The following is a 12,486-nucleotide window of genomic DNA, read 5'->3' on the forward strand; positions in this document are numbered from 1 at the left end:
ACTTAGCAACTCAAAAAAGATATGAAGCATAACAATCAAAATAATCCACGATTTGTCCTTACCACAAGACTTACAATGAGCAAAAGCTTCGCACAAACTGAATCTAATGACGAGTATAGGGCAGTAAGTTCTGAAATTCGACGGGCAGCAGTGAACTTGACGCGCAGACGAGGATGGCGATTGATGGCGGCTTGCATGGACGAAGAGACATACAACAACCAAAAGGAGGAATAGATTGGGTTGATGGCTTGAGCTGATGACGGACGGGGAGGAAGAATCGTAGTGACGACGTCGGCTTCGGAAGGAGAAGGAATGTAAAAAGAAGAAAAGAGTGAGGGGTGGCGCACGGAGGGCAAATGAGACTGAGGCGGACGGGTGAAACACAGCGGTCGGCTAAAACGAAGAAGAAGGAGGATGATTTTAGAGTTTTAAAAAATAATATAATAATAATAATATAATATAATATAATTTATATTATATTATATTATATTATATTATATTATATTATATTATATTATATTATACTATTATAAAACTTATATTCTCCTTTTTTTTTCTTTTCCTCTTTAAACTTAAATAACTTAACACCCAATCAAAAAATAAATTCTCAATAACATAAAGTAACTATGTTGAGAACATACCTCGAAATTTTGGGGCGTTACAGTCAAGGATAGTATTTGATATATATCCCACCCTAATTTTACACGTTAATTTTAATTCAAACTTTTAACATTATTTTTAAATCCATATTTTACACATTAATTTTAGATTGTTAGTTTGAATCCCTAAGATTATGCCAAAGATAATATTTGATATATTTCTAATATATATCCTACCCTAAAGTGTTAGTTTTAATTCAAATTTTAAATAATTCTTTTGTTATTTATGAAACAATAATTTAAGATAACGTAGGGATGATTCAAATTGATTCTACAATTGTCTTACAATTGTACTAAAAATTAAATCTTGCCAATTTAATAATATTTTAGCACAATACTTTTCAGTTAATTATTTTCAAACATTTTGAATAATTTTACCAATTTTGCTAATTATTTTCACTCACTAAAGATTTGAAGGTAGAGACGAAAGGAACTCACTGTATTTTCTTTGAAGGAAATTCGAAAAACTCACAAAAATTTGAGGAGTTTGAATCCCCTTTGAAGGAAATAGTGAACGACAGAAAATGTTGAAGATACGATTGTTGTGGTCAGTGTACGAACAACAAAAAACATTGAATTCCCTTTAAAGATGTTTTGAATGGAAGCGAACGGACGAACGTAGAGTACGAAGGGAAGCGAACGGACGAACGTTGATTCTTCAAACTCGAAGTGAAAGGAAGCGGACGAAAGCGAACTCGAAGTGAACAACTGTACATAGTAGGAATCACATTTGTCACCTAGGTAGACATGACTTCCAATGTTTATTTAAAAATTTTATATTTTACTATTTTATCATTTAAAAATAAATTTTCCATTTATCTAAATTAAATTTTTAATAAATATTTTGTCCGTATATTATATTTTTTAAAAGTACCTTTTAAATTATTATTTTTTTTACTAATTAAAGAAAAAACCAAAAAATCCCATCCCATAGTTTCACGCTTGACCATTTCATAGGACCGAAGAGGAATGTCTGAATTTGAAGGAATTAGTGTTACAATGAAGAAACAGAGCGAGAGTGGTAAATGTGAAGAAATGGAGAAGCTTTGCCGAATATGTAATCGCCCCTATCTTCCATCCTCCAATTCATCCTCTTCATGCCGTTTCCATCCTTCTTTTTTCGTCTGTCGTCGCCACGACGACCAAAAGAGGTAACCTATAATCCTCCCTTTTCTTTGATTTCCATCATTCATCCAATATTCAACACATACTTGTTGATGTTTTTGCTTTATTTTAGTGAATTTTGTTTCTTCGGTTCTTGGATTGGGGTGCACTTTGTCTATTGATTTGGTTGTTATTCGAGTTTCCGAGCCATTCTCATTGTTTTGGTGTTATAATAAGTCTCTTTGAAGCCAGTGGACTTTAACTTCAATCACTTTTTTTAGCATTGATTGAGTTTGATTCCCTTGTTCTATTATTACTGTTATTTCTGAATGAGGGAAAACACAATTGTATTAAAAACTTCAAGTTTGTGACAAGAGGTTTGGTTATTGGAAGGTTTGATAGTTCTACCTCAGAATGATTCCACTGGATATGAGGGCAGGGTATCTAGCCAACTGCTAACAGAGTTCTCCTTTGCCCTCCAGAAACCTCATAGGAGCTCACGGCTTCAACTAGCATGATTAATAATCGGGGAGTATTTGCGAAAGATTTCAGAATGCAAGCCAGGGTGGAATCTGTTTAACAAATCCCTTCTTAAGACCATTTACCTGCCAAAAGTTTCGACCTGGGCCTGTTTAAATGTTTTTCACGAGGGGTTTGTTTTACCAACTCCACTTGGGTTCAGCTTTCAAAGTTTTGTTGCTAATGCTAGTACTCCCCTCACGATTGTGCAAATACTCCCGCCTATAATCTTGCTATTTGGCTTTGTACAATCTTTGAGTATCTGAATATTATTGAAGTTCTTCTGTTAAGTAACTCAAGGGAGGGTGGGCTGGTTCTAAGTTCCTAACAATCTTTGACTTCTGTGAAATTGCTACTTGCCCCTCTATTATGGAGCTGGTTTTGGGAAAAAACTACGAAATCGAAGATCTCTTAGTTTAGGGTCTATCCAGGATATTTTAGATTCTCCTTGCACTTCCACTTGGCCTACCATATTAGGGGCTCCTAGTAGAAAGATGATCTAGCCTTATACAATTCATAGCCAAGAGAACGAACAAATACATCTCTCTTTTAATTTTCTGATTTTGCTTCACATTTTTTGTCTGCTTCACTGCTTCCTTTCCCATCCTAACGTGGAAATCTGCATAAATTTGACTGATAATTCTAAGCATCAACTATAATTGGTAAATTAATTTATACCCTAAACTTTGGAGGTTGTATCACTAACAACCCTTAACTAGTAATATATCAGTTAAAACCTTGGCTAATCAATTTAGATTTCATTCTAAAACATTAGTGCATAATTTTAACATGTGTAAGACTTCTTTAAATGCCAGAATTAACATAATATAAGATAGAAGTGATGGAGTCAAATGGATACTAGACGTCTATGGGAGATTTTTCATTGTCTTCTATTTTTCTGGACTCACTTAAAGAACACTTTTGTCCTAAATTTTATTTTGTACTTTGTTAAAGCTTTGGGAGAAAAGTCATTTTATTAGTTGATTTTAAATGGGATCAAGTGAAAATAGCTATCAATCATTTATTACTTTGGGGTTTTAATTGATGTAACTTCTAAAGATTAGGCGTATACTTGTCACCACCTCGGGTGCTCAAATTAACATCAAAATGTATGCTTTGATCCATTTAAACTCAAAATCACCTAGAGTAGACCCGAGCTTGATTTTGTGCAATTGAGCACATTTATCCATAAAATTTCCTAGAACTAACCTCATTTAGGTCACAAAAGATAGCCTATCAGATACCTTGAGAATCTCATTTCCAAAATGACTATAAGTACTCTAATTGCCGAAATAGAATTGTATTTTTCTTGTGCAATTCATGCCTGCTTTGAATGGTTGAGTTCAGTTGTTGCTAGGACAAGTTTTGTTTCCAATGTATGCAACTTCGTTTATCATTTTGAATATTTCAACCAACCGGCTAGCACAGAAGTGGGGGAAGTTCCTCACTGGCAACAACTCTAAGCATGAGGTACTTGGACGAATCATCCACAACTTGAGGAACGCAGTAAGAAGGGGGAAGGGCTGTTGCATTATATGCTTTCGTTTCAAATTGTCTATGATTTCATTCACATTCTATACAAATTGATGTTAATAGCTGAATATTTTGGATCACTACATGGTTGATTACAATGTGATGTGTTGGTGGGTAGTCTCTTTTTTATTTTTATTTTTTTGAGTTCAACAATGGTTGGGGTTGGGGGAATTGAACCTTTGACTTCTTGGTTGAGGGTATATGACTATACCGATTGAGCTTTGCTCAATGGGTCTCTTGATTTGTTAAAAGAGACTATGATGCTCCAAGTTTGAAATGTTGTAACAAAATATTCTATTGTCATCAACGTGCTTTTTGTTACAGGAGTGAATATTTTGATAAACTACATTGTAACTATCAGATTATTAATCAGTGCTTCAGATTTTCCAGATCCATTTAGTTGAGAATGAGTTATCAAAGGTTCAAAATTCATCTGTTCTTTTCCCATTGAAGGTTGTAGGTTCTCGACCATAGTTTACAACTTTTACATTGATTGATGAAAGATATCAGCTATGCAACCAACCACATTCCACGAATTGATTAGGACTTATGCTTAAAGAGGTAAATAGTGAACCAAACAAACTTAAGTATCTCACATGGCCTGAAGGTTTTAAATTTTGTGAGTTTCTTAGTACCGAATATTGTGGAATTTTGCTCACAAACTGGTTTATACACTTGAAAAAAAAATCCAATTTATGTCTTCCATTGTGGATGATGTGATGTGTAGATAAGGCATTCAAATATCAGTTGAAAACCGCATTAAACCTCTCTAGGCTAAGTTTACAAGTATGTCAAGAATAGATTGAAATGTGCATCTCTTAGAGTTATTGAAATTTGAAAATTGTTCCTATGAATTGCTTGTATTAATGTGGTGGAACTTAGATGAACTAGTTGTTAGTGATATATAATTAAAGTTGCCTTGAACCACAAGCTTAAGCTTTTGGTGAATTGGTGGTTTAATATGGTATTAGAGTAGGTGCTCGCTTGTGTTCAAGCCCCTGCATTGACGTTTCCTCCCCAATTAAAATTAATTTCCACTTGTTGGGCCTTTGAAATATTTCAAGCCCACAAGTGAGGTAAAATTGATTTTCACTTGTTGGGTCTTTCAAATATTTCAAGCCCACAAGTGAGGGGAGTGTTAGTAATATATTATTAAAGTTGCCTTTAACCACAAGCTTTTGGGTGAGTGAGTGGTTTAATACTAGTAAATAGTGAGCTTTGAAGTAGAGTTGCAGAGTTGTAGTGTAATTGCTCCTAAGTTATTTCTTCTCATTAGTTTCCTTGTCATACTTGATTTTTCAGAAACAGATAAATGATCTGTTTAAAGTCTATCTTTTCTCTATACACCATGATTTGTAAACTGACTGCTTGTAAGAGGCGCTGTTGACAATTTAGAAATGACTAGGAACAATTTGCCTATAGTTTATTAATTTGTTAAACATCCAAATAAACTGTTTAGTTATTTTATGCTTCCATTATTAAAGTATAGGTAGGTGAGTCATGTGAGCTGGTTTCCCCCTAGAAGACCAAGTCAGCAAGGTGCATTAAAATTGGCATGACATGATTGCATGAGTTGCTTCTCATTTTCCTGGTTGAAAGATGTCTCCAAGCTTAATCACACTTGTGTGACAATGAGGAGTGGTGGGGATGGAAATCACCACATGATTGAGCTTGCATTGGCTTGTTGTCATAGAATAACACTGAATTAGATGATGGAATGATGGATGTGAAGTCTTCTGAAAATTCATGTCTGGTGTGAATATTAACTTCTATATAGTCAAAAGTCAAAACTTGTTTGAAAGATACATTAAACTAATTATAGTTGAAATAGATAGATGATTCTGCTTGATGAGATTTAGTATTATAATCGTTTTAAGAAGCAATTAGACAAATGTGATTAGATCTAGTTCAAATTCTAGAAAACTATCCCCCAAGTTCAATTCATTTGGGTTCCCTCTTTTATTATTATTAGAAATAGTGGGCTCGTTACATGTTGAACGTTCAAGGGTAGTTATGTAATTCTCTTTACTCTTTTTTTTATTCTTTTTAATTAGGCTTGTGTTCCCTATGAAGTCTTCTCCGCCTGTATAATTATCATTCATAAGAAAATAATAAGAAACATCTGCACCATGATTTTTCTCCTTGAACCAGAGTTTTCATGTAAAGTTTGTGTTTGTTCTTCGTCTCTACTTCCAATATGGTATCAAAGCAGAATATCGATGAAACCCTAGACGACACTACATTTGATGGAACCCAAGCAAAGGAAACAACAGTTAACATCAGTGCTGCCATCGCCGCCTTAGTTGATGCTCGGATCAACACGCTATGGATGATTGGTTCCAGCGTCTTTAGAACACACGGGCCAACCCTCTTCTTTAGCCGCAGCTTTTCGGTCATTGTTTCCTTTAGCCGCGTAGGATCCGCATACACTGCCCGTCCAGCTGCACCCTTTGTACACCCTGTCGTCCATCCTACAACCAAGCCTGCACGCAAACCCACCCGTACCTACACATTCTTTGTACACACTATCTCCTGGTCTTGTCCTGCCAGTGCACGCGCTACTACTCAATCTTGCCTAGTTGTCGCCTCCTATTCAGCTATAGACCTTAGACTAGAATGTGCTTCTTAGCCATGTCTGCTGCAGCTGCCTCCTACCGGTCCACCTGCGAACCCTAATTGTTGTCCCGGGGTTGGAACCCTTAAGCCCACTCAACTTTTGAGGTGGGTGAGTCCTTAGCGCAGTCAAGACCCCATGTGCATGGTTCGTCTTCAGGTATCACTTAACAGTAACTGGACATGGTTCAACAACAAATTTCGGCTATTGAGGCAATTGTAGGGGCATCTTCCAACACCCCTGGTCATGGCCTTCATATGACCCCACTGATGTATTTTGAGAATCCGGTAACCTCATTCTCTACTTTGTCCTCTTCTTATGTGCCTAATACAGTGGCACAATTTATTAAAATGATTCTTGATGGACACCACAGAGGAGATACCTCGTCCTCCACCAAAAGACCCTCAGGAACGGTACTGGAAAGGGGAGGATTCTCTTATTCGAACCACATTGATCAACTATATGGGACCACTAATCAACAAGCCTTTACTGTATGCTGCAACTGCAAAGGATATTTGGGACACGACTCAAAAACTGTATTCCAAGCGTTAGAATGCTTCTCGTCCATACACTTTACGAAAACAAGTCCACGAATGCAATCAGGGAACAATGGATGTGACATCCTTTTTTAACAAACTCTCCTTTATTTGGCCGGAAATGGACCTATGTAGGGAAATTATTTGGAATTGTTCTAGCGATGGCATACAACACTCTAGGATTGAGGAGATTGACAAGATTTATGATTTTCTTGCTAGTCTCAACTCAAAGTTCAATGTTGTTCGTGGGCCTATACTGGGCCAAAGACCTATTCCCTCTCTGATGGAGGTTTGTTCTAAAGTCCATCTTGAGGAGGATTGTATGAGTGCTATAAATATTCTGACAACCCCAACTGTTGATTTCGCTACCTTCAATGCGAGGTCCCCTATTCATGATAGTGAGAAGCACAATGGAAAACCGATCCCTATCTGTGAACATTGCAAAAAACAGTGGCTTATCAAGGAGCACTGATGGACATTACATGGTCGTGCCTTAGAGGGTAACAAACGTCCATCAAACGACAAACAGAACACGGGACGAGTTGATGTGAGTGAGACTGCTAGCCTTTCTCAACCGCATGGGGATCCTAGTCTGACCACACTAGGAGCTATTGCTCAATCAAGTATACCTCAATTCTTCAGTCTTATTAGTGTCGATGGGAAGAACCCCTGGATTCTGGACTTTGACGCCACAAATCATTTGACCTATTCCTCTGAACATGTTAGTGTCCTATATTTCGTGTGCTAGTGATGAGAAAATAAAAATTGTAGATGACTCCTTGGTCTCATGCCGGGAAAGGGGCAAATTTCTCCTTTTGAAGGGCTATCCTTACAGAATCTGGTGCATGTGCTCAAAATTTTGTATAATCTACTGTCTATAAGCAAGATTACTCGTGAGTTAAACTGCAACTGCAAAGCAAAATTCTTATTTGATTATGTTTCTTTTCAGGACTTCAGCTTGAGGAGGATGATTAGTATTGCCAAACATTGTAGGGGACTCTACCTTCTTGATGATGACGCCTCCTCTAGTAGTATCTGTAGGACTAGTCTTTTATCTTCATACTTTACTACTCCTAAAAAAAACTGTATGTTGTGACATTTCCGTTTAGGCCATCTTAATTTTCAATATATGAAACATTTATTTTCCCATATTTTCTCTAGAGTTGATGTTTCTACCTTATCTTGTGATGTGTGTATTTGGGCTAAACAACATCGAGTCTATTTTCTCTCACAACCATACAAACCAATTCAACCATTCACCCCTTGTCCATAATGATGTTTGGGGACCGTCCAAGGTTACTACCTATTTTGGAAAACGGTGGTTTGTGACCTTCATTGATGACCATACCTATCTTACCTGGGTCTTTCTTGTCTCTGACGAGTTTGAGGTCACCTCCACATGTAGGAACTTTCATTAACTTACACTGTAGAAACACAGTTCAATGCAAAGATCGCAATTCTATAGGAGGAATCTCATAAAGGAAGTTGGGTCTCCTGCTGTTTAGCCGACTTCGATTTAGGATTCTAAACTTTTACGAGATCAATGTATGATTAATTCTGTTGACTTATAATAATAGTAGAATGGGTGAGAATGACATGTCTCAGACAAATTCTATTAACTCACGTGTCGACAGTAAGGAGGGTGAGAATGACAGGTCTGAAACAACTGTCCTTGAAGATATGTGTGAGAAGGGCAGTGTTGATGAGATTAAGATCATTACAGACACAGAGCGAAGGGTTGATGAGAATGAGGCTATTGCAAAATCGACTGAAAATGAGACTAAGCAGTATCATCCAATAAATATCAGTAAGTATGATCCATCTCTTGATCTTCCTATTGTGCTGAGGAAAGGTATTAGGTCATGAAAAAAGAACTCAATTTTTAACTATGTTTCTTACGAGAACCTTTCACCTCAGTTCAGGGCCTTTACTGCCAGTCTTCACTCTACCACGTTACCCAAGAATATTCACCTGGCCTTAGAGTGTTTTTAGTGGAACACTGTAATCATGAAAGGGATGAAAGTCCTGGAAAAGAACAAGACCTGGAATTTCTGCACTCTCCTTAAGGGACATAAGATTGTAGGATGCAAATGGGTGTTTACACTCAAGTACAAATCAGAAGGTACTCTTGACAGACATGAGACCAGGTTACTTGCAAAAGAGTTCACTTAGACTTATGGCATCGACTACTTTGAGACTTTTTCCCCTGTTGCAAAGTTAAACACTATTAGGGGCTTGCTTTCGATTGTTGTGAATAAAGTGGCCCTTATATCAACTTGATGTTAAGAACAAATTCTTTAATGGAGATTTCAAAGAGGAAATATATATGAATCCTCCTCCAGAATTTGAAGCCTAGTTTGATAATCGGGTTTGCAAGCTTCAGAAGTCCTTCTATGGGTTGAAACAGTCACCAAGAGCTTGGTTTGACAGATTGACCACTTTCGTCAAGTCTTAGGGGGTAAAATTAGGCGTACTTTGATCACACTTTGTTCATAAAAGCCTCCAAAGCTGGGAAAATTGTGGTGTTAGTAATCTATATTGATCACATTGTGTTATCTGGGGATGACACTGTTGAGATCATCCAAGTGAAAAAGAAGATGGGGGATGAGTTTGAAATTAAAGACTTGGGAATTTTAAAGTACTTCCTTGAGATGAAGTTTGCCATTTCTAGAGAAAGCATCTTTGTATTCTAGAGAAAGTACACCCTTGATTTATTAGCTGAAACTGGTATAATGGGATGTTGTTCTGCTGATACGCCCATTGAGTTCAATGCCAAATTCGGAAAATTAGGTGACAGTTTCTATTGATAAAGAAAAATATCAGCGCCTGGTGGGAAATTTGATTTACTTATCTCACACTAGGCCTGACATCTCTTATGCTTTGAGAACTGTCAGTCACTTCATGCAGGCTTCTTACGATAAACACATGGAAGCAGTTAACAGAATTATGAGGTATTTAAAAGCAACTCCTAGTAAAGGATTGAGGTTCAGAAAGACTGACATAAGGTAAGAGTCTATTGTTGATAGAAAATCCACCTCTGGATACTATATCTTTGTGTAGGGCAATCTCGTTACTTGAAGAAATAAGAAGCAAAGAGTTGTGGGTAGAAGCAATGCTGAAGCTAAGTACAGGGCTATGGATTTAGGAATTTGTGAGGAAATTTGGCTCTAGAAGGTGTTATCGTATGAGATGCCTAAGAAACTATTTTGCAATAATAAGGTAGCTATTAGCATTGCCAACAACCTAGTCCAATATGATAGAACTGAACATGTGGAGGTTGATAGACACTTTTGAAAGAGAGACTGAATAATGGTAGCATTTGTATTCCTTACATACCCTCAAGGTAACAAAATTTTTATTTTCTCCCAAAGGGGCTCCTTAGACAAAATTTTGATTCTTGTGTTAGTAAGTTGGGTTTTTTCGATATTAACGTCCCAATTTGAGGGAAGTGTTAGAGATTGTGGGTTTGTTACATATTGAAAGTCCAAGGGTAGTTATGTAATTTACTTTACCCTAATTCTATTCTTTTTAATGAGGCTCGTGTTGTCTATAAAGTCTTCCCCTCTCGTATAATTACCTTCATAAAATAATAAGAAACATTTGCATCGTGATTTTTCTCTCTTTACTAAGGTTTCGATGTAAAACTTGTATTTGTTCTTCATCTCTACTTCCAATGATTATTATTATATATTTTTGTCTGGATTTAACTTAAGGAACGTATCAATTTTATGATTCATTCCAGTATGTAAAGGGATCACAGTCCTCCCTCAAAAAGATAGAATGAAAAAGAAAAAGCTTTGTGTGAAGTAGTGGACTGGAACAGTGTGGGATGCCTCCCCAAGTGACGTTTCTGTCTCATTTGTCTTTTACTCCTCGTCTCATCTCTCTTTTTAAAGTTGGTAGGAATTTCTTGGTTGGCATATTTCTCATGGAAGTTCCAAATCCCATATTATAATATTTATATTTATAGGCAGATCTTCTTAACTAGTAAGTTAGAGGTTCTAATCTCTCACCTCCATAAGTTGTTTGTTCAATATATTTTATATATTAAAAAAAGCAGTATTTGGACAAGGATACATATTTTATATATTAAAAAAAGCAGTATTTAGACAAGGAAGTACACAAGATAAATGGTCAACAAGAGCTTAGCTTAATTGACATCTGAGTGTACTAATAACCATAAGGTCTATAATTTGTGGTTGAGATTTCCTAATTCTCTCACACAGTAACAAATGTTGAATGAATGAATACTTCTTTTTCTTTTTACTATTGAATTTACTCTTTCGATTTTGCAGTCTGAGTTTTTTAGTTGATTGATTCAAGGTACTATGAATTGGGACCCAATGACCCGCCGTATGCTGCCAAATTCTACGACTGTTGTGGGGCTGAGGACGTCGAGGCGTCTGGTTGCACCACCAGTTTCCATGTTTCTTATGATGAATGATCATGACGACAATATCTGAAGCTCATTTTTACTCAGGTCTGGTGAATTTACACTCTGCAGATATAATAATCTCACCACACTATCTGCAAACAAGTTTCATCTTTATATGATTATTAAAGGTTCTTCTGAATCACTTTAGTTGTGTGTTGTGTTTGTAGAGAAGACTTAATGAAGAATGGGTTCAGACAAAGTTATACTGTAAAATTTTCTTTTAGGAAACTAAAAGTTGATTTTGGTTTCTTTTATTTTGTCTTACAGATGGTGTAAAGTAAGTTCTGAATCTGGGACAGAGAAGATTATATGTCGATTTCTCTTGGGACATTAGAGAGAGAGTAAAAACAAATGAGTGGTGAGGGATTCACATGTAGGATTAAACATTATGGAAATGAACTGTAGAAAGATATGGTGGTTACAGACTACAGAGTGTTTTGTATATATATATATTTTTGTTTGAGTTTATTTCTTCAAATGTTCTTGGAGAGAGAGGGGGGGTTTAAAGTATGTAATGTTTGGCTGACACTAGAATATGAATAACAGTGAACAAATAAAATAAGAAAAGAAACACATGTTCTGTTCCCACAACGTTTGCCCATTCGAATAAATGCTCTGCCTCCTGGGGGTCCTTTCCAAACAATTTGTGAAATTTGGACTTTAGTTAATGCATTTCCAAAATGCTTAGTTTTTAGCCTCGGTCGTCTTAAGAAATCTTAAATTTAGTAGTAACTCAGTCGTTACTGCTGCATACCTGTTTATTGTTGATTTTGTTTTTTTTTCTTTCTCAAATTTTTTATTAGGCCGTTTACAAAAATAGCAAAAAGCTTTATGATAATAGGGTCTATATCACTACATTTCTTAAATTGCAAAAATAGCAAATTTAAAAGCGGATAATCTTTTGATAGTTCTATGATATATTTAATTATTTATCATATTTGTCATATTTGCAATATGCAAAAAGTAGATGCTATAGATTGTTTTTTCTTTTTTAAATTTCTACCCTCTTATGCAATTTTTCTTATTTATTAGTATTTTCACTTTAAATATTGAAAATATATGCATGTATTTTCTTGTATGAAAATG

General features: G+C 36.0%; 1 protein-coding gene across 2 annotated transcripts; it reads left to right on the top strand.

Annotated features, from left to right (window-relative positions):
* The first annotated feature begins 1,628 nt into the window (after positions 1-1,628).
* LOC103498365 (uncharacterized) lies at positions 1,629-11,991 on the top strand. Of its 2 annotated transcripts, none has more exons than XM_008460946.3 (3): positions 1,629-1,810; positions 11,289-11,445; positions 11,568-11,991. In XM_008460946.3, exons 1-2 carry the CDS (start codon positions 1,629-1,631, stop codon positions 11,407-11,409), a joined length of 303 nt encoding a protein of 100 aa, XP_008459168.2. In that variant the 3' UTR covers positions 11,410-11,445; positions 11,568-11,991. The 2 variants fall into 2 exon arrangements, with proteins under 2 accessions (XP_008459168.2, XP_008459167.2); XM_008460945.3 differs by having other exon boundaries at positions 11,668-11,991.
* The last annotated feature ends 495 nt before the right edge of the window (positions 11,992-12,486 follow it).

Source organism: Cucumis melo, chromosome 11 (genome assembly GCF_025177605.1).
Source record: "Cucumis melo cultivar AY chromosome 11, USDA_Cmelo_AY_1.0, whole genome shotgun sequence".
In the NCBI taxonomy this organism is placed as follows: Eukaryota; Viridiplantae; Streptophyta; class Magnoliopsida; order Cucurbitales; family Cucurbitaceae; genus Cucumis; species Cucumis melo.

Bases quoted from the DNA above. Each gene is read 5' to 3' on its own strand.
- LOC103498365 (XM_008460946.3), top strand. From the start codon at position 1,629: ATGTCTGAATTTGAAGGAATTAGTGTTACAATGAAGAAACAGAGCGAG. The intron at 1,811-11,288 runs GTAACCTATAAT...GATTGATTCAAG, and splicing joins CGCCACGACGACCAAAAGAG to GTACTATGAATTGGGACCCA.